This window comes from Eurytemora carolleeae, unplaced genomic scaffold, assembly GCF_000591075.1.
Source record: "Eurytemora carolleeae unplaced genomic scaffold, Eaff_2.0 scaffold179, whole genome shotgun sequence".
Classification (NCBI taxonomy): Eukaryota; Metazoa; Arthropoda; class Copepoda; order Calanoida; family Temoridae; genus Eurytemora; species Eurytemora carolleeae.
In genome coordinates, this window is record NW_019396088.1 from 276,950 (window position 1) to 297,403 (window position 20,454).

Sequence of the window (20,454 nt, forward strand, 5' to 3'; positions counted from 1 at the left end):
ATTAACCAAATTCTTGATCTATTTTACAACTATTATCAAATCAATCATTTTATATACACTTTTAACATTCCAGTTCAAAATAATTAACCAAATTCTTGATCTATTTTACAACTATTATCAAATCAATCATTTTATATACACTTTTAACATTCCAGTTCAAAATAATTAATCAAATTCTTGATCTATTTTAAAACTATTATCAAATCAATCATTTTATGTATCAATTGCAATTTAAAATTTACTTTGTTAAGATTAAGTATTTCATTTAGTTATCTCCAACATGACCATTAGTCTGAATCATGTTTAAATTTAACTTTTCACTGTAATATTTATAAACATTATACACAATTCCCTGCTATGTATTCATAAGAATGCATATCAGTAACAAAACAAACCATTGTGGGGCTCCCCTTCATTCATTCATATTTAGCATACAAATGGTCATCCATGAATGAAAGGGAGCTAAAAATGGTTGCATGGCTCAAACTTGGTCGTGTTGCTGAGAATATTTCGCCGAATTTAAACATTAAATTTATTAACGGCATAAACATTAAACAAATCCGGGCTGAAAACCCATCTCTCAGGCAGGACTTGAAACTCCAAGCTGTAGAGTGGAGCCTGAAGCTTTTCCTAACACTCATGATTTGATTTGATTTGATTTGATTTGATTTGATTTGATTTGATTTGATTTGATTTGATTTGATTTGATTTGATTTGATTTGATTTGATTTGATTTGATTAATAGATCCGGAGTTCGGATCTTGTTTATTTATTAAAATCAAGGAAAACTAAAAGAAAGCTAAATTTTAACGTAATTCTAGTTCAAAGAAGAGATCAAGAACAAAGTCTGGATCAAGATCCAAGCAAAAAGCGAGAACTAGAAGAACAAGAACAAGATCACGATCAAGATCGAGATCTAAATCCAGATCAGGGTCGAAATCTTCCTCCAGGTAAATTTTTTGATAATTTTAATATTTTATTTCATATTACTAAGTTTTACTGCCCTTAGGCAGCTGGATTCTAGTCAACATTCTTTTCCGAATAAATGAAGCGTGAACAAATGAATGTGCTGCCAGATTACAACCCCTGGCAGATCAATATTAAAAACTTGCCTCTCAAAACTTTCGTATTAGAAAAATTCTAAGATTTGATCATGTTCACAAGCAACTCTCGTTTAATATTTTATAACTATAGTTACAATTTCCTGTCATTTGTCATTGTTAGCTCATTATTGGTAAATTATTTTTACTTTAACCTAACTTACATGATGTCCCGGGAAAAACAAATCTCATTAAAAAAAAATAAAAAAAATGTTTTCCTGTCATTTTTGAGTGCAGACCATTTTTTTGGTAATTTAAAACAGTACAGCCTGAAAATTGAATTATCAGTGGATTATCTTATTTAAAGGATATAATAGCTTCATCTCCAAATTATAAACCTTATTTAGCAGCTTAGTACAAGTCACGGTGAGATTTTGATGTGGTCATATTTGGTGCCCCTAAAAGTATGATTGATTGGTTGGTTGATTATTTTAACTTTGACCTATCCAGCTAGGTTTAAAACTAAACTCGTGTTTGTCTAGATGTAGTTTGAGAAGAGGTTCCCAGTCTCCAGTTGATGTGGGGAGAATAACTTTTAAAAATGAGGTTAATTTGATTCCTTAGCAATCTGTTTGTATCAAATAAACGACTGAACCGATCCGGCCCAAATTTTGTGTGGGACCTCAAATGACCCCACGTAAGATTTGTGGAACATAAAACATTGAAAAAATAATCCTAGGGAAATATTTAGAATTTTGCTGTTGGAAATGCGCAAATTCGAAAAGAAAAATCCGCTAAAATTAAAAAAAGATGTTATTTTATTAAGCTTTTGACGTTTGAGTGTAACGTAATAACGTGGTTAAGACTGCTTCTAAATTCAGTTGGCTATTTTAATTTTTTTAAAGTGCTACACAACACACCGGCTTTACAAAATAATTTATTCTTGAAGAGATTGTAAGCTTAACTGTAAGTGACCATCTATGCAAGAAAAGATATGTCTGATAAACAACGGTATCCTTGACACCTTAATCTGATGAAAAATGTGGAAGTTATAATTGGCCAATTTCTTATTCATTTAACCATAGGTACAACTATATGTCGTATCTATCTATCTACATTCTGCACTGCTCTGGTAAAGCGTAACCATAGTGTGACTATGGTTCTACCTATGGTAAAGCGTCTAAGAAATTGGCCAAAAGTCGTTTTCTGAATAGAATCTAGATTTATTTCTGTGAATTTTCCCTGTTGTTTATTTTAGTAAGAAATGCGCAAGTCTCTTTTGCAGAGAAACCACAAATGAAAAATAGTTTTTTTTTATAAAAAATGAACATCTTATTCATTCTTGATTTGGGAAAGGTTTTTATGGTACCGTTCTTAATCGGGCATTGTCATCTTTACATTGAGGTTCCCTTGAAACAGTCCCTTTAACCGGTAATTGTTTACATATTTACTAAACTAGGGAGATGAACCAGTATTTAAGTCCGCAGCGCCTCACCTCTCCACCCATCAATCTCAATATAAACCTCCAACTAATCACCATCCTTCTATGCTGGCCTATCCCCCGCCTCCTAAACCTGACACCCTGGGAGCTCTGGACTTTCTGGAGAGAGAAGCCACGCCCCCGCCCCAGACAACTCAGGAGGGAATACCACCAGGCTTCGTCCCGCCTCTGCCAAGTAAACATTTTAAATTCAATTTTGGGATTTTTATTCTTTTTATCTTAATGGTTAGAAGATAAATTGAAATTATAAAATTCGAATTGAAATTCCAATTAAAGGGTTAAATGTCGATCTATTCACAAAGGTACACATTTTTCCCTTTGTCTGGGCTAAATTGATGGAATTATTTTTGTTTTTCTCTTTGAGAATTGATTATTTTCAATCACGGTTTTCTACCCAATTGACTTGCAGGCTTTTGCATCAGGGGAGTGGACACTTGAACTTGATTCTTTATTTTCTAGAAATTCCACATCCGGACGAATTGACGAAGGACTCCTCAGATTCCTCTGACGACGAAGAGAACAAGAATGGGTAAGCAGTTAGATAATATTTACAGCTAGCTCTGAAATGTCTGGCGTTGCCCAAGTTTATATTATTCGTCATATTCAAAGTTAATCCCGGCGTTTATCCGAGTTTGGTAATAGCTGAAGTGTCTGACGTTGCCCGTGGAATTTCGAAATATTCCAAACTTTTTTTTAGTACCCATGGTCCAATCGTTTGGCCAGCTACAGCCAACATTATAATTATTTATTAGGGAAGATCTTTATTATTAAAAAATAAAACTACTCAGTAATCATGTGACGTATTCTCTCATTAACGTTTTCCCACTTAAATTAGAATTTACCCCAAATGGCTAGAAACTTTAAAGGATAAATTCTCGAAGGTTTGATTGAAAGGTTGAGAGAGAGTGCTGGAGTGTTTTTACTAATTCACAAATTTAATTAAAACTGGATTTTTCTTTCAGATACAGATCCAAGTACAGAAACAAGCATGCTTCTAGTGATGAAGATACTAAACCAAAAATACCCAAGGTAGAAAATAAAAATAAAAATTAAGGGATTGCTCAGAGTTTAAAGCAGATACAAATTGTAGATTTAAAATGGTTTAATTTTTTTTCAAGTATTATATTTTAGGTTGAAAGCGCAGCATTGGTTAATCCATCAGAGAATTTAGGTGAGAACTTCAGAAATTTCTGAAACAATCTTTAAAAACTTTTTAAAGGATTACTATGTTTTCTTTAAAATCCTTTTACCCACCCGTTCCATTAAAAAATTCCTTCAACTTCATTTCTCAAATCTTCAAAATATATACCCTTCTGATGGCATCAATCACAATCCCTGTACAGTGTGATTTGATTAGATAACGTTAGATCAATCAAGATACTGATTTCGTTTGTTCAAAAGTATTTTTTTATTAGAATATTTCCTTATTATGTTCCTTATCCTTTATTATAATTTTAAAACTTATAATTTTTCGTTTTTTTTTTTAAAGAAAACAATGTCTTTACTCAGACTTACTAATGAGCCAATGAATTCTAATAAAACTGTTATTGGGTTAGGTGTACTCAGTGTACCGGGGGCAGTGCCTTGTATTGAACCACCTCCTGTTAAACGGTGAGATATTCACAGAATGAAGGAACTGTAAACGTAATTCCAAGTGACTCTCCGTGTATAGAGGATATGTAGGATGTGTTCGATTCACAGCGGTACCCTTATAGCTTTGTCTGATAAAGAATGCATGAAATATCCATCATGTCTTTGAAAATTAGGTTTTCTTTGCCAATTTTGGTTTTCAATTTAGAACGTTTTTGAGGTAAGAAAACTTTGATATCATAATCATACATATTGTCACTCAAATTAAAGTTTTAGGGTATCGTTGTGAATCAGGCAATACCCTCTATAAACGGAGATTCGCTTTGAATACCGACAGTCCCTATAATCTAAAAATCAATAAGATTGTAATTCTAGAATTTAAAAAAGTCAATTATTGTATTGATCAGGTACTATGGGAGACGGAAAGAGAATGAATCAGACTCTGAACTCTCTATGGACTCGGATAACGAGTCTAAAAAAATTAGTCACAAAATCAAACAAAGGTATACAACAAATCATCACAAACTCTCAAACCACATGAAAAAATACAAGCTTTAATTCATGCATATAACAAAAAATGTTTATTTTGCGAAAATAATATTTGTAATAAGATTTTTAACATTTTCGCCAGGAAAATACTTTGGAATGGATGGAATTAATTAAGTTCGTTCTAACCAAATATATTGGCCTAAACTTTGGATTCAATCATTGAGATAATTGGTTATCTAACCAAATATATTGGCCTAAACTTTGGATTCAATCATTGAGATAATTGGTTATCTCACAGCGAGGAGAAAATATTAAGTTTAACTCTTTCTGTCCAGTCAAAAGTTCTAGACTCTGAATTCTACAAATTTTAATTTTTGTTTCAGGGTTGAAAAAAAGATAAAAGAGTCCTCTTCTGCAAAAGTCAGTAAGCTCTAGTTTTTTCTTCTACGGATTAAAAATATTAAATATATTCAATTTTTTTATTATTAATGTTCTACCCTTGTGTGTTGTTTATACACCAGCTTGGGAACCCAGTTCTGCCTAAAAAACTTAGTTTTCCTAGTCCACCTACTCAATTGTAGCTTTTAACCAAGCTAAGAACTTTCCCTTGGTTCTACCGAATTACCCAATCAAACTTTGAGGCATATCATTCGGCTCCTGACCTATGATCGGTCATACAAACCAACAAACAGAGATTCATGCTTTACAGATATACAAGCTAAAATGCCCGGCGTTGTCTGTGATTAAAAAAAAAGATTCAATATTTGAAAAAAAATTTGTCACAATTTGTTTAGCCTTTTTTACTCCCAAGGCACCCATGAGTTCCCTTTAAAAAATTTCAGTCCGTTTGGTGCAGCTGTTTGGCCAGCCATTGCTAACATATAAATATATCCCTCCCGTTGCATTTGTTCAGAAGATTATCCAAGTTTTGCAGGGTTTATTATTTTTTTTTTGAAGTAAAAGTTATTGAATTCTCTTAGATTCTTTTCCCAACATAAATTTCCGAGAAATATGTTTCTCTGAATTTCTTTTTTAAAGTTATTCGAATTCCACGCAATTGTAGTTTGGGCTTCAAAAATTTTCCCTTGTTCTTTATTTTAACTTAATGTTTGTTTTCTTAAAAACGAACGCGGCATATTTGTTTAGGAGGATACCCTTGCTCTCAAGGAGAAAATACGCAAAAAAATGCAGCAGCAAATAAAAAGAACTTACAAGGTATCAGGCATGATTAAATATTTAGGGACAGTAAAGGAAAAATGAAAGGGGGTATAGGCTAAAAGCTAATCACTTTAGCTTTTCATCGAGACCCTTGAGACGCCTATCTGAAGTTCCTTGCGTGAATATTTGTATAGATATTTTGTAATAAAGGGAGCGTTCGCAAAAATGAAAGGGTATAGGCTGATACCGGATTGAATTTGGTTTTGATCGCACTTCTATCTTTTGTGTAAATAGGAACGCTACTCAAGAGAGTTTAACCCAAACCGCAAACAATCCAATAAAATTTAAAACTAATCATTCAGATATTATTAAATTTATTTCGGGATCAGCCTGTACAGTTTATACTCTCAAGTTTTGTTAAAACAAATTATATTTTCATTTTTTAGTGCCGACATGCTAAAAATTCGGTTTCAGATTTGAATTAAATTTTTCTCTCCTTATTTTAGGAGGATAAAAAAGCAGAACAAGAGAGATTACGGAAACTAGAGGAGGAGCAATTTTTCAGGTTGTTAAAGATTTATTGATTATTGATATGGATAGATTGATTGGTCGATTTATTTATTTATTTTTTGGTTAGTTGGTTGATTGGTGTAGTGAAGAAGAGCTGCGTGATATCTCTGAGAAGATTTATTTTTTGAATCGTAAATTAATTTAATTATTGATTTGTTGATTTGTTGCTGTATTAATTTATTAATTTATTGATTTATCGATTGATTGATTGATTTATTGATTGATTGATTGATTGATTGAGATTGTTTGCTTTGATGTAGAGAAGAAGAGCTGCGTGAGATTTCTGAGAAGATGAAGGCTAAAGAAAGGGAAAAGAGAAGATTGGAGCGTAGTTCCTCAAGGTCCAGGTCTAGGGAGAGAATAAGGTAAAAACTAGATTATTCTTCAAAACTCGGAACGTTTTGAAAACTATGACGTAAAGCAAAGTTTCAGACAGAAGATTTGCTAACTTTATTGTTAAACCTACAAAATTTTCACCAACAACTGTTAGGTTGAATCTCCATTCTCTGATTCAAGGTTGATTTTTGAGATAATTGCTCGGTGGAGAGAGAATGACAACTGCATAATGAATTTTTTATTTCGAATATTAAGTGTCGTAACGATTCTCATAAGTATGTTTAAAAAAATTGTAATTGTAGGATCTATCTTTGTATTAATGGCTAAGACAAGTTGAATGTAAATTTTTGTGGCATTCTTTCTTTTTTACTTCTCAAAGATGTTTTATTGTATTATGTATATTTTGCCTTAAAATTTTTATGAAGTTTATTTGTAATGCATGATTGGTTGTTTTATGTTTAGGTCTAGATCGAGAAATCGAAGATCACGAAGCAAGGACCGACGAAGATCAAGGTCCCGGGATAAGGGAAGTAGAAACCGGCGAAGATCAAGATCCCGGGATGGAGGAAGAAAATCAAGGTCAAGATCAAGTTCAAGAAGAGAATCAAGAAACAAAACGGAAGGCAGACTAGTGGACTACTGAGCTGAGCAATCATAAATGATACAGATTCAGAGCTAGAAACTCTCTTATTGATTCAATTTCAAAGTTTGATCAATTAGGAAGTATTAACGTATTTCGTCCATTTCAATTTTCCTGTTCATTATTTATTTATTCCATTGTAAACAGAGATCGAATTTAATGAATGTCGAGAAGGCGTGAATTGATCCACGTAAAAGCAAATCTTTTGATTGTTCAACTTGAAGTTTTTAATTTTTGAATTATCCATGTCACTAAAATCCTGTTACTTGTTGTTGTCTGAATGGGTTGAATTGTCGGTGAACTTGAGTAAAGTACTTGAACTGGCGTGGGTAGTTTAGCGGCTTACTCCCAACTCATTAAATGCGGTCCATGGGGTATTAGATTTACACTGGTTTCCGGCAGTGTAGCTTTATTTACTGTAAGCGTAATTTCAAGTGATCCTCCTTGCTGAGATGGCAAGGGTTTCACAACGGTAATCTTGAAACCTGTCTAAAAAAAGAATCGAAGATATTGTAGTTGTTCTGGGGTTTAAAGTGTTAAATTTCGATAATTCATTTATGTTTTCCTGAAGTATAAATTCACAAGTCACTAAAGAGATTACAATTATTTATTCAGTTTTCAAAATCATTACTATTGATGCCAACTTCATACTTGATCAGACAAAGTTTTTAAGGGAACCGTTGTGAAACAGGCATGGTCACCTTTAGATGGAGAGTCATTTAAAATTACGCTTACAGTTCCTTAAAGAAGCGGAATAAAATAATTAGCATGATCATGGCAATCTTGAATCTAAATGAAGTTCAATATGGACTAGAAATGTTTCAAGTGTGATTGGGAACAAGCAAGACCGATTAAAAATATGCAACTGTTTAAAAACGTTTAAAAGCAGTAATTTTAATCTAGGGCTAACTTAAAAATCAAACTTCACTACTAATGAATTAGTAAATTCAAAAACCTGTTTACTACTGGCTTTGGGAATTACATTGTGTAACACGCATAATTGATAATTGTACATTGTTTCAGAATTTTAAAATTTATTAATAGTAAAATGATTCGTTTGGGAGGCCCCGCACCCCCTCAGGTAATATATAATGTATTATTAGTTATATTAGAAAATAATTTAAATCGCTGAATATTTGGAGTGATTTTCAAGTAAATATTAATTTAATGCCGTAATTTCATCGGTCGTGCTATCAATTAATCAATTGGTGGATTGATTGATTGTTTTGAGATAAAGACAGATACATTGACTGATTGATTGTTTAGGTTGACCCTACTGAAGAATCGAGCAAGGCTAACCAGGCTGTTGTTGGAAACTTTATCATCTTCACTATCTGTATCGGAATTATCAGGTTGGTCTCATTCGAGTTTTTTTATATTTGTCCCTGAAACTAGACTGTCAACGTTTATTTAACTTTTAGTCCAAAGTGTCGCATTCTCAAGTCACTATGGTACCCTTTAAACCTCCTTGTAAGTATCAATGTGAAATTGTTACTGATGTTTTTCAATCTTAAAACGAGCAAAAACGATAAAGATATTATTGTTTTATTCACTTAAAATTTGACAACTTCACACGTTGGTTTCTCTGCCAAAGGGATTTGCAGGTTCATACCGAGAGTGGAAACTGACAGAATTGACAGAATTTTATCATTTGTTGGGTAGAAAAACGATGACATCTTCCCTATTGCTGCACAATTTAAGGTTAAAGTGTTTCATTGTAAAATGAAAATGCAATTCTTTCAATGAGAGATCAATTGAAAATATGACCTAAACCTAAATATTAAACAGGATAAACATCAAATTACTACAAAGCATGGTCACAAAGTCGTTCGAAGACTTTATGATTTAAAACAGCTAATATATTCACATGTTAGGTTCCTTTCGGCATTTTTAATTTGAAATTGTTTATCACAAATCTGTAAGTCATTCTTTAAAATCAAAATTTGGATCAAATACGATATTAGTATCTTCGGTGTTTTAATCTTCGACTGTTCTTCAGTTTTTTTGTTTGTTCTGAATTAAATTATGTTTGTTGCAGGGTGTCTCCCAAGATCCTGGAACAGTTTGGATTTGAAATCTAAAGTCAAGAACTCAAATAAACCAGGTTGGTGTTGAAATAATCATGGGTTTAGTTTTATTAAGGAGCGAAAAAGACAAGCTATAAATATGTGGTCAGGATCTAATTTGCTTTGATCCTCTCTGAAATGTCGGAAAATAATCTGAATTTATAAACCGAATTCATTTTAATATAGCGTTGAACATTTTTAATTTTAATTGTTTCTAAACAAATTTATATTCATGCATTATTTTCCTTAATATAAGATATCATTATCAAATTTCAATATTATCTGTTAGTAACCCCGGCTCAGAGAGCTCAGCTTTTAATTTTCAAATTTCAGGGTTTAGTTTTTATAACTGCGTTCTCAGCATTCGACCACATCCGCCTTTTATAGTTTTCCGCCATCCTGCTCCCTGAACCATGCAGGGGTTAGTTCATTTCTCTCGAATCTGTCTTAAGCCATCAGCTTTTAAACCCGTGGCAACCTCCCTTGGAGCTGGAACACCCCTGGTTACTAGTGTTAGAACACATCTTGGTTATATTCCATTCGAAGGTAATATTTTTCAAGGTTAAAAGATTTGAAAAAATCCTTCCTTCTAACTTGGACGAGGGGGGGGAGGGAGAAAAAATGGCGTTTCATTATTTCATATTTCAAAGTTGATATGTTTTTGCCAGAAGATAACCATTTTTAAAATCTTTCCTAGAACCGGAAGATATATTGGGAACACATAGAAGAAAAGATTTTAGATTTTGTTCCCGTTGTCGCTTAAAAAATTTAATTTTCAGGACGTGTCGGACGAAAACTCAGCAATACTGAATTATTTCTCCATGAGCTTAAAGCTGCAAATATTCAACCAGCTAAAAAGGTGACATTTTCATCCACTTTAAATATGCAAATGCACTTGTATTTACGTCTTCATTTCCTTTAAACGCTTTAAACACAGATAAATATATTTTTAGATAACTTACACATTTGACCCGATGAGAGAGGACTACCAGAGTATCCGCAATTTTATGTACTTCTGGAATAGACCCAAGGTTAGATGATTTTTTAAAATTAAAAATTCATTTATCCGATTCGTTAAACATTCTCTAGCTTTGATTTAGCTGCGATTTCCCAGGCGAGGAAGTCGCACCTAAATCACTGTTATAAAATGTCTAACGAATCGAACAATTGTTTCGTGGATTACTTGTGCTACCAATAAGTGGAAGTAGCAGCATTGTCGATTAACAAAAGAATAATTAAAATATCCGAATATTATGTGAATCCGTATCCAGGATATTTTTTTAATGCCAAAGCTTATTGAACCATTTTATGATAAGGACTTTTTATGATATTTCTTTTTTTTTAACGGATACGGATCCTGACCACTGATCAAAATATATTTTACATAATGTGAATGTATTGTAATTATGCAACTCAGCTCAACGTTGTTCGAAAAACTACTCTTGTTACTACTCTCTTATTTGATATTAAAAGGATTTTTAATTGTTAAACTACTTTAAGTAAATCTTGTAATAATTAACACAACCACATCGTTCAAAGATGTCCCCCGATTCCTAAATTCCGTTATTTTGATTTTGTTGAACAATCCCTTTATTCAATTTTTATTAGAATAGCTTGAGAACCCAGTGTTGCCCAGGTTACTCTAACTTACTCTCGCCGTTTACCATCGCTTACTCGTAATACACGAGTTCAGATTTTTCCCCATAAATGTTGACCCACTCAACTTAGAATAGGTCAAGGGGTTCCTGAGTTATGATCGGACATATTAACAAACAGATAGATATTACATCTTTATATATTCTAGCTCAAGTGCCCGGCGTTTGCCTGTGAATTTTTTTTTTAAATCGAAATTTGAAGAAAAAAATATCAAGCCGAGCCGTTTGGCCAGCCAACATATATATAAATATATAGCGATATATATACATGAGCAAAGAGCTTTATTATATAATTTATAGATATATATATGATTATTGATTAGGTACTGGAGACAAATATCAAAGTTCTTACCAAGGTTGATATTGTTGATGACAGAAGAGAACCAACCATAGTTATTGAACTCCAAGATAAACGAGAAATAGAGGTAGTCTTTAGTACGAATTTTTAATCTTCTTATAGATATTTCATTGAAAAACAATGGAAGGCTAAATTAAAAAAAATAGAATTCCGGACTTTTCAACATTGTTAGTTTTGCTTAGTATTGAGATAAAAAGCTGATAGAAGCTGAAATTAATTTACGTCGTTGTTCCTAATAAATTTGAATACATTCAGGTTCGAACTGGTAATCTAACTGAGCTAGAAATAGCCCGAATTGTGAACTACTACCTCCTACCTCTAGTAACTGAAGAACAAGCTGCCACTGAAACTAAAGCATCCAAAGCTGCTGCTGGTGGGAAGAAGAAAGGGAAAAAATAAAACTGTAAACAATTAAACCTCCGTAGTTGAACTAGTGAATAATATTTTAAACAATAATTGAATAATAAACAATGACGGTTTGTGTGAACTGTGGTGTTGAGGTGCTGGATGAGAAGGGTGAAGAGAAGAGGGAGGTGTATGATGAGAAGCTGTACAAGAGCACAGGAATCATCAAGCTCATTGAGTGCACACAGTGCAAGGATTATGTAGATAAATATATAGGTAATAATATTAGCCACATTTAGCTGAAAGGGACTCGGGACGTAATTTCAGGTGTTATATAAACTCAGGGTTGGAAAAAACCTTGGTTTTAAAAATAAAAGCATCAGCCCATTGGTAATTTACCTGAAAGTGCATTATTTTAGAGACAAATTTTTGGATTCCTCTGATGCCAATGAGAAATGTTTACGGTGTACAATTTGTAAAGAAGAGCATATAATTGGTTAAATTTCACCAGGAGGGTTGGTCGGCTAAAACAAGTTTTTGCAATAATTTAAAAAAAACGAATTTAAAGAATTTGAGCCGTGGCTTAAATTTAAGCCGCGGCTCAAATATGGTGGGTTCCACTATAAATTGTATTAAATTTTTCAAGATTTAAGACGGCGCTCAATTGAAACCGGTTTTTAGGGAGTTTGAGACGCGGATTAAATTCATTAAATTCGGACAAAGGACAAAATATGAAACAAATTCTGTTCTAACAACTAGAGGCACTTATACATCCAGATTGTGAAAGATAATTAACATTAATCATTGACCATATAAGTAATTAAAATTCATTTTAAAATCTTTCAGCTCGGGTAGCTTGTTGTAGGTTTTCTTTATTTTAATTGTGAAGACGAAATTTGGAAGAAATCTGAGAATTAAATTATGAGACAGCAAAGTCGATGATGATATTGAAATTATTGATTCTGCGGTTCTACTATGGCTTGTTTAATTTTTTAGAAATATGTTTTTAAACAGCAAATTAGTCTATAAAATATTTTTTTTGTCGGTTTATAAATGATCGTAAAAACATTTCTTCTACTGACCATCCACCTCGTAAATTTTTTTTAACGAGTTTAAGCTCTCATTTAGAAATTTTACACAAAGAAAACGTCTCATTGTTTTTAAATTAATCCTAAATTTTTTCTCTATAATACTGCAATCTCAGTTCAACTACGTTACCTACAGGGTGTCCCAAAAATATGGGAATTCAGTGACGAATTCGATATCGTCTTTGTTGTGAATTAGCATTGTAATATCTAATTTCAATCGCCTTAATATTATAATGTCTGCTAGAGTTTATTTTATGAAAACGGTAAATGGCTGTAAAGATGTGTCTGTTATGTCTTCGCAAGATGAACAGTGGAGGCTGACAAGTTTACTCTGTTTGTATACTGCAATTTTCTTGTTTTACTAAGTACAACCGTATAAACCGTCAAAATATAAACAGACAAAATGTGGGCATAGCAGACGAAACTCTTCCAGATTACAGCTTTCTCAGTGCTATACTAAATCAAAGAATTATTTAGAAAGACGATATCGAATTCGTCACTGAATTCTCATGTTTATTGGGACACCCTGTAGCTGGTCTCTCCCTTTAACAAATTGTTATTTCTTAACGCATACACTGCATTTTCACCGTGAGATTGTTCTCTTTTGATACGATAAAAGCTGTTAGTTTTTGCTGCTACACGAGAGGGAGTGTATTAAGAGAACATATTAGCCATGAATAAATAACTTTTCATTTTTATTTCAAGAATATGAGGGTTGTTTGGTTCTGCTAGATTTAGCTCTGCAGCACCCGCCAGCATATCGTCATTCTCTGATCAATCAAGAGCATCGGACTCTTATCTACAAAATGGCGTTTCTCACACTTATTGTGGACAGTTACTGCAGGTTGCCTGTGCCGCGAGTCTTAAAGCTTGATATAGTTTTAAAATGGTTCTAAACCGGTCCTAGAACCCTGATCTGGGGATGATTCTGGATTAGAACTGAATCGGACTTAAAGACTTGCAGCACTGGTGTTAATAATTAGAACATTTATTTTCTTTTCTTAACGAGTTTTTTTATATCCTTCCTATTTATTTTATTTTTTAACCTGTAAAACCAGGGTTCTACGCATTACATTTCAATACCAAGGTAGTCAAGGAAAACTCCGGTACATTTTAACTACTCTCTTTCAAATTTTTATTTAACAAAATTCAGCAAAAATCTATATATGTAAAAAATGCAAATACCCATTTCCAAGTACAGCACCAACTCTTAAGCAGCTGGACCAGGTTGTAAAATGTAAAGTTTAGAAACGGCAAAACAGGAAAGTACGCCAAATAAATTTTCCCCTTCTAGATGAGAATGAGTTTATGAATTAAAACGTTTTTTTATTGTAATAATTAAATCCTCATAATTATTCATATTATTAACTTTTGTCTAGGTAACTAATTTTTCATTTATAGATGGGCAATGGATTCAGCTGACAGACAGTTCTTTGAACGTGAATTTGAATTCTACGCCAAGTTTGGTTTGGCAGTCAGCAGTTTACTAGTCAACATATCTATCTGTCTTCTCATTGTATCATTTTATCAGCTGTTCAAGGTTAAGTTTGGTTTGGTATTTTGCATTCTTGTTTTTTAGTTTATTATCATCTATGCCAGGTAGATTTAGGTTTGGTAGTTTGTGGCTAATAAACTGTTAAAGTTACAGTTGTTAAAATTTTGCCATTTTCTTTTATCAAAAGCAAATTTCCTAAAATTTCTTCTGCTAAGTTTTATACAGTTACACAATATTCAACGATAGTTTTTAATGATACTTCATTTGTTATGTGGTACAATAGCAAAAGGTTTTGGATGTTTTGGTTGAAAATATGCCACATAATATTTAAAATGTTATTCTTTATTAATTGACTTGTATAAATAGATGAGTTCTGTGGCGGTTAACTACCCCCGGTTGTTTGACGGCCTACTCCTGTCCTTCTGTACTCGGTTTCTCCAGCTCCTGGCCTTGCTATGGGGGACAGAGTCAACTCAGTTTCTCTGGTGGTTTGTAGACTTCATCTACCTACTCACATCTTTCAATGTTCTTAGGGTAAACTATTAAAAATTGTAAATTAGTTGAAATTGTTTTTTTTCGCAGATTAAAAGCATTCCATTTCTCTTCGTTTTTTTAAGATAAAGAAAAGTTTAAACGATTAATCTCTAATTCTCTGACAAAAACTTGCATTGAAAAAAGAATTTATATTTAGATTTTAAGTGGGTTTGGTGAGATTCAATCCGCTGCTGTTGCTGTTGTTTCCCATCTAGCTCTTCATCTAGTGGACTTCAATGGACATCTACTGTTATAGATCTACTAGCTGCTGTTGCAGCTCTTATCATCTAGTTCTTCATCTAGTGGAGTTCAATGGACATCTGCTGTTATAGATATGCTAGCTGCTGTTACTGTTGTTTTCCATCTAGCTCTTCAGGTTTGCAAGCTGATTTCTCATCTTACTTAATCCTGTGGGACTTGGATTTCCAACAACTGCTATTGTTTTAAATCTCGTGGATGTGTACGTACATGTTCTGTAGATTTCCTAACGGCTGTGAATATATCAACACTCAACAGTCAACACCCACCAGCCTCAAGAACTAAAATTGATTCGGAATAAGAATTATCAATTCAGGTTATTTAAATTATTTTTCTTATAAAATAATTCAGGTTTTATTAAAACTTCAGTGACGAAGCAAAAGTGAGAGACAACAAGTGACAAGTTTGTTAAATAACTTTGATAAGATTATAATTTAAGTTCTGTTATTAATTTTTGTATGCAGTCATATTCATAGCTCATGATCCTTCAAAATTTGTTTTATTGATGTACTTGAGTTTGATTAAATACGTTTTTTTGTGCTTTATTTGTACCGTTAAGCCTTTTTTCATGTTCTGTACTCACTTTTTATCTGTACTGTACTTTTAATTGGTTTCAGATGTAAACAATGTGTACTCAATACTAGTGGAGTAGGGATATGCAACTACATGCTATAGGCAGATACAAAAACTTCCATTTTTTAAACTTCCATTTTTTTAAGGGTTCTACTACTCTTTTTGTTATTGTTTAATTTTAATACGGTCCTAATCAAAAACCCGGAATTTATTTACAATTAATCAGACGACTTTACAATCTAATTGTACAAATATGATTCATGAAACTATATTCACTAAATAGCCGGCCCGATTTATGCCTTTTCCTAAATGTCTGCATTTGAAACATTCAAAATTGACCAAGATTTATATGTCAAGTCGCCGCTTAAATGTCAATTAATTCCGGGTCTTTCTGATTGTTCTGTAGAAGGGGGGGATGGCAAGCCGCCCATATAGCCTAAATCCTGCAATTTACTCGCGAACATAGACTTGCGGCAACACGGTCACCTGTAACACTTCCTTAGCCGCACCCAGATACCTTCCGGCTTAATGTCTTGCGATTTTATCCTAAAATATAATATCTTGTACACGTTTGCTGATGTTATTCTTATTTCAAATGCTTTTGAAGGAAGACAGAAATTTAATTTTACCAGAATTTTCAAAGGTTTTCTTCTAAATCTATCTATCTATCTGATTTTAGATATTTTAAACCCGAATCGCACACAAAACTGCGTTATTTTTGGTAAGGATTGAATTGTTAGAGAAGATCAATACCAGTCGGCATGAACAAAATATTACATTTAAGGAAATCGCAATCAGTTTTTGACAGAAATTTAACAAAAATTGTCTTAGAAAGCGAGAATATTTACTTATATTACCAAAAAAATATGATTATTATGTTAAGGTTAAAATAGATGTGATGACGTCATTAAAATCTTAAATAAACGGTGCATTCCTCTTTAATAAGCCGGAAGATATATGGGTGCGCCTAAGGAAGTGCCACGGATGAGCGCGTTGCCACAAGTGTATGTTTGTGAGTAAATTGCGGGATGGAGGCCATACGGGTGCGGCTTGCCATCCCCCACCCCGCTTAGAGTGTAGATGAATAGATATATTTATTTGACTAATTATGTAATAACATTAATTACAGATAGTGCACAACTTTTATAGTTAAATTTAGCCTTGGCCTCTTGAACCATCAATGCAGGGGACATTTGTTCCAAAACTAAAACTTAGCCCATTTCTAACTCTGAGTGTTAGAAATGGGCACAAATTGATAGACTGGGTTTTTGGGATCCCGGCCCATATCCAGAGTATAAGTCGATTTTAAAAACTTTAACTAACATTTTATTAAACATGACGAGGATAATTCCCAATTCTAAACTTTTTGTAAAATCAAAATTATAATGGGAGTTTTTTTTACATTAAATCTCTTCACCGTTTTCAACCTCTGTAGACTAAAAAAGTAGACGTTAGTTCCAAATTTATTGAAAATATATTTCGGTCTGGGTCTGAGGATAACTTTGCAGATTTGTTAGAAATGGCCCAAGTGTTAGCTGTGGAACTAATATCCCCTGTAATGGTTGTTTCAAATAAGAGACCGGGCCCTTTTTTATTTAAATTTAAAATTGAATTAAAACAATGAAACAAAAATAATTAAGAACTATTGGAAAGCAAAGAGAGGCGAAGAAGGAAATTAAAGAAATAATTTTTAAAATTTAACCAATATGAAAAAATAATACGCTAATTTGCAACCTCCTCTGTAAAATTAAATCTTTTGAAAAAATAATGTGAATCTGTACATTTAAACTTAAGACAAAATTCTGACTGCTTCCCTTTCTGACGAGATAAGGGTGATGACTCAATGAATTATTTTATTTGTTGACTTAAAGTGACTATAAGTGTAATTTTCGGTGACACTCCATGCAAAGATTACAATACCCGATACACAACGGTACCCTTGAAAGCTTTGTTTGATCAAGTAATAATTTGACACTAATTTTCATAAATGTAAAAACTTCTTATTTTCATTTGTAGTTTCTATTCAAAGTGACTTGCGCATTTCTTATGCTGGAAATAAAAAAGGATAATAGCAAGATTAGGATTAGACTGCACTTACAAACCTTGATGAAGGGTTTAAGGGTACCTATGTGAATCGGGCATTGTCATCTTTGCTTGAGAGGGTCACCTAATTACTACGCTTAGAGTCCCTTTGAGTGTCTTTTGTTAATATGGTCGAAATTCGTTTTTTGTTAAATTGATGTTTCATTTAATGATGATTAAGGTCCAAAGTAAAGTTGATAGAAGTAACTATTGAACCAGTTTAAGTTTTTGTTTATATTTATATTTTTAAACTTTTTATATTTACAGTTTATTTTTTTCTTAGCAGATTCATGTAAATGAAGAGTAGGTTGCAAATTCAAGGATCAAATAAAATTTTAATTCGAAATCCTGAATTATGTTCTAAATTAGATTAGTAATTTAATATACAGTATACACACACATATATAACTCTTTTTATATTCATATTAATAGATAAGAACTTTATTTTTTGTGTGATAAAAGACGCAAATTCATAACCAATTTTTAATGACCTTATCGAGCTTGCTTAGTTTAGTTCAAGATTTTTTTTTCTGTATCCGATAGATTTGGATTAAGAGAATATCCTAGTGCACATGATAAACACCATGCGTGAAGCTGTACTGTAGTTTAACAGCTGTTGTATCTCTTCGGCACGATGCGCTGGATTTTCAAAACAATAAAATAAATAATTTCTGCTGAACTAAAACTCCAGAAATGGCGCAGGTATGTTTATTAATTCTATTCAATAATGATGTTTTGTAATATTAATAATAATAATAATATTAAATTCAAACTTAAATGGCTGATGTACTTTTCAGCGCCATTATTAATATATTCTCTGTCTTCTTCTCAATAATTAATATTTGATTTTTTTTCTGCAACAATAAATCTTTACTTTACTGTTTAAAAACTTGGAAAGATTTTCCCCCGCAAAAAAAATTTACTCTGTTTTACGCCGAATTGTGATAACTTATAATATACTATTATACCACATTCTTGGAGGATTTGAATACATTCCCAGAATTACGTTGTAACTTTTATTTTAACCTGAAAGGACCAGTAATTTGTAATAACTTCTGTAATAATAGAGGTAAAGGATGCTAACTTTGCACCTGTATTCTCTCAATCAATAAGAAACAGGAAAAATCCTCAATTCTTTCTCCTTATCAGGGGCATAGATAGGGGGGGGGGGGGTCATAAAAGGTATTCGTATAAATATTTTTCAATGTCCAATTATAATACTTAAGATTTCAGGTATCTCAGAATTTTAGGCCATGAAAATAAAGCCAAACAAAGATAGATTTAGCATGTAAGATTAGCCTTGCAAGATTCAAGGACTAAAAAGCCAACTAACAGTCAGGGGATTGTTTGATCGGCAACAGACTCCTGAAAAAGACTAAGAATCAGTGTCATTGATGCAAAATCAAATCAGGAAAGGAAAATAAAGCTACATAAAATATTTAAAATTTCTACAAAAAGAACTATTAAAAAAACTTTTTCAAGGGCGTCATGGGAAAAATCTGTTTTTTTAGCTCAATTTAGGATTTCATTTACAATATCATGGTAAATTATAATAGTAAACTCTGTCATTTTTAAACTGAACCATCCATTAGAAAGTGCATCCAAAATACACCATTCTTAACAAAAGGGGTGCCTAGAAATTAGCATCACTAGACACGCCCTCTTTTTTGTTTTTGATCCATAACTTACTAGATTCTTAATTAAAAATAGAAATGTGATGCAACCCATCTATGGGTCGATAATGAAGTTAACTTTAAAATTTGGTGATGATGATTGACCAAACCTCTATAGAGTAAAAGGAGTAGATGTTAGTTCCACATTTTATTCAAAGGTTGACTACAGAATTAGAATATATTTATTTCAAAAAAAATTATTTAGGGTTCTGATTCTCAGTTCAACTCTGACTTAGAGCTTGCTCTTGCCAACAGTTTACACACTTACAAGCAGGTTGGTATGCTTTTTTAAAGGTTAAATTGTGCGATCAGAATTAGGTTGTGATCTGGATCTGGATACTGAAAAATATGGGAATCCTCGAATCCGGTTTTAAGTTTCAAAATATCAACTTAAGACTTTTAAGAAAAACTTTTTGCTCTCAAAACCCAAATCTGAAACGTTAAAAAAGAGATTATTTAAAATTGAAGTTTTAGCATAAAAATTAGCGAAGAAAAGAAGAAACATAGTTTTAAAAATCTTCTATCATATTTTTGTTAAAACTGCATCAGCCTAGGATGATCATTTTAGGTACTTTTAACTGTAGGTTTTAACAACTGTTTGAGAAGAAGTTTCTCTGCCTGATTCTTTTGATCCTAAACTTACTAGTTTCTTGATTCAAATTAGAGTTAGGATGTATTTGTATAGTATTTACCCATCTACAGGCCAATGATGAAAATTATTTCTAGGGTCGACTACGAAAGTAACTTTTCTATTAATTGAAAATCTTGTGTAAAAAAGGGGAGTGGAGTTAGTTTTACTCAGAAATGTTTAGTTGTGATAAACTCCTGATTAAGACTTTGTTCCAGGAACAAGCATGTGTCACTCCGGAGAAAGCTATCAGGGAAATATTCTTCATAAATTTACATACAATTTTTACTCCTAACAATTTTCAGGATTTATTTTGGTAATAATGGGTTTATATGATTCTCTTTTATTTTGGATTAATTTTGAGAAAGGATTTAA

General features: G+C 32.5%; 3 protein-coding genes and 1 long non-coding RNA gene across 4 annotated transcripts in view; all 4 read left to right on the forward strand.

The window, feature by feature from the left end:
* The window catches only part of LOC111718362 (arginine/serine-rich coiled-coil protein 2), a 10,893-nt gene extending 2,544 nt beyond the window's left edge, over window positions 1-8,349 (forward strand). The window contains exons 5-17 of the mRNA XM_023493930.1: window positions 822-950; window positions 1,583-1,646; window positions 2,500-2,716; window positions 3,001-3,070; window positions 3,504-3,570; window positions 3,673-3,712; window positions 4,098-4,152; window positions 4,539-4,634; window positions 5,004-5,040; window positions 5,767-5,835; window positions 6,285-6,343; window positions 6,609-6,713; window positions 7,147-8,349. Coding sequence (XP_023349698.1) covers window positions 2,587-2,716; window positions 3,001-3,070; window positions 3,504-3,570; window positions 3,673-3,712; window positions 4,098-4,152; window positions 4,539-4,634; window positions 5,004-5,040; window positions 5,767-5,835; window positions 6,285-6,343; window positions 6,609-6,713; window positions 7,147-7,327 — 909 coding nt within the window. The 5' untranslated portion in view covers window positions 822-950; window positions 1,583-1,646; window positions 2,500-2,586 and the 3' untranslated portion in view covers window positions 7,328-8,349. The remainder of the gene's footprint in view (window positions 1-821; window positions 951-1,582; window positions 1,647-2,499; window positions 2,717-3,000; window positions 3,071-3,503; window positions 3,571-3,672; window positions 3,713-4,097; window positions 4,153-4,538; window positions 4,635-5,003; window positions 5,041-5,766; window positions 5,836-6,284; window positions 6,344-6,608; window positions 6,714-7,146) is intronic.
* LOC111718364 (uncharacterized) lies at window positions 8,317-11,890 on the forward strand. Its single transcript, XM_023493932.1, has 8 exons — window positions 8,317-8,405; window positions 8,591-8,676; window positions 9,363-9,428; window positions 9,724-9,936; window positions 10,170-10,249; window positions 10,344-10,421; window positions 11,369-11,470; window positions 11,659-11,890. Exons 4-8 carry the CDS (start codon window positions 9,804-9,806, stop codon window positions 11,800-11,802), a joined length of 537 nt encoding a protein of 178 aa, XP_023349700.1. The 5' UTR covers window positions 8,317-8,405; window positions 8,591-8,676; window positions 9,363-9,428; window positions 9,724-9,803; the 3' UTR covers window positions 11,803-11,890.
* LOC111718363 (protein ARV1-like) lies at window positions 11,860-15,668 on the forward strand. Its single transcript, XM_023493931.1, has 5 exons — window positions 11,860-12,024; window positions 13,542-13,680; window positions 14,238-14,376; window positions 14,698-14,865; window positions 15,023-15,668. Exons 1-5 carry the CDS (start codon window positions 11,874-11,876, stop codon window positions 15,119-15,121), a joined length of 696 nt encoding a protein of 231 aa, XP_023349699.1. The 5' UTR covers window positions 11,860-11,873; the 3' UTR covers window positions 15,122-15,668.
* Window positions 15,669-18,321: 2,653 nt separating this feature from the next.
* LOC111718365 (uncharacterized) lies at window positions 18,322-20,337 on the forward strand. The gene is made up of 3 exons (XR_002769033.1): window positions 18,322-18,480; window positions 19,657-19,725; window positions 20,298-20,337. It is a non-coding gene; the product is annotated as an uncharacterized LOC111718365 (long non-coding RNA).
* The last annotated feature ends 117 nt before the right edge of the window (window positions 20,338-20,454 follow it).

Coding starts and splice junctions, on each gene's coding strand:
- LOC111718364 (XM_023493932.1), top strand. CDS start 9,804: ATGCAGGGGTTAGTTCATTTCTCTCGAATCTGTCTTAAGCCATCAGCT. Junction 9,937..10,169: donor TGGTTATATTCCATTCGAAG/GTAATATTTTTC, acceptor TTTAATTTTCAG/GACGTGTCGGACGAAAACTC. Junction 11,471..11,658: donor AAGATAAACGAGAAATAGAG/GTAGTCTTTAGT, acceptor GAATACATTCAG/GTTCGAACTGGTAATCTAAC.
- LOC111718363 (XM_023493931.1), top strand. CDS start 11,874: ATGACGGTTTGTGTGAACTGTGGTGTTGAGGTGCTGGATGAGAAGGGT. Junction 12,025..13,541: donor TTATGTAGATAAATATATAG/GTAATAATATTA, acceptor TTTTATTTCAAG/AATATGAGGGTTGTTTGGTT. Junction 14,377..14,697: donor CATTTTATCAGCTGTTCAAG/GTTAAGTTTGGT, acceptor TTGTATAAATAG/ATGAGTTCTGTGGCGGTTAA.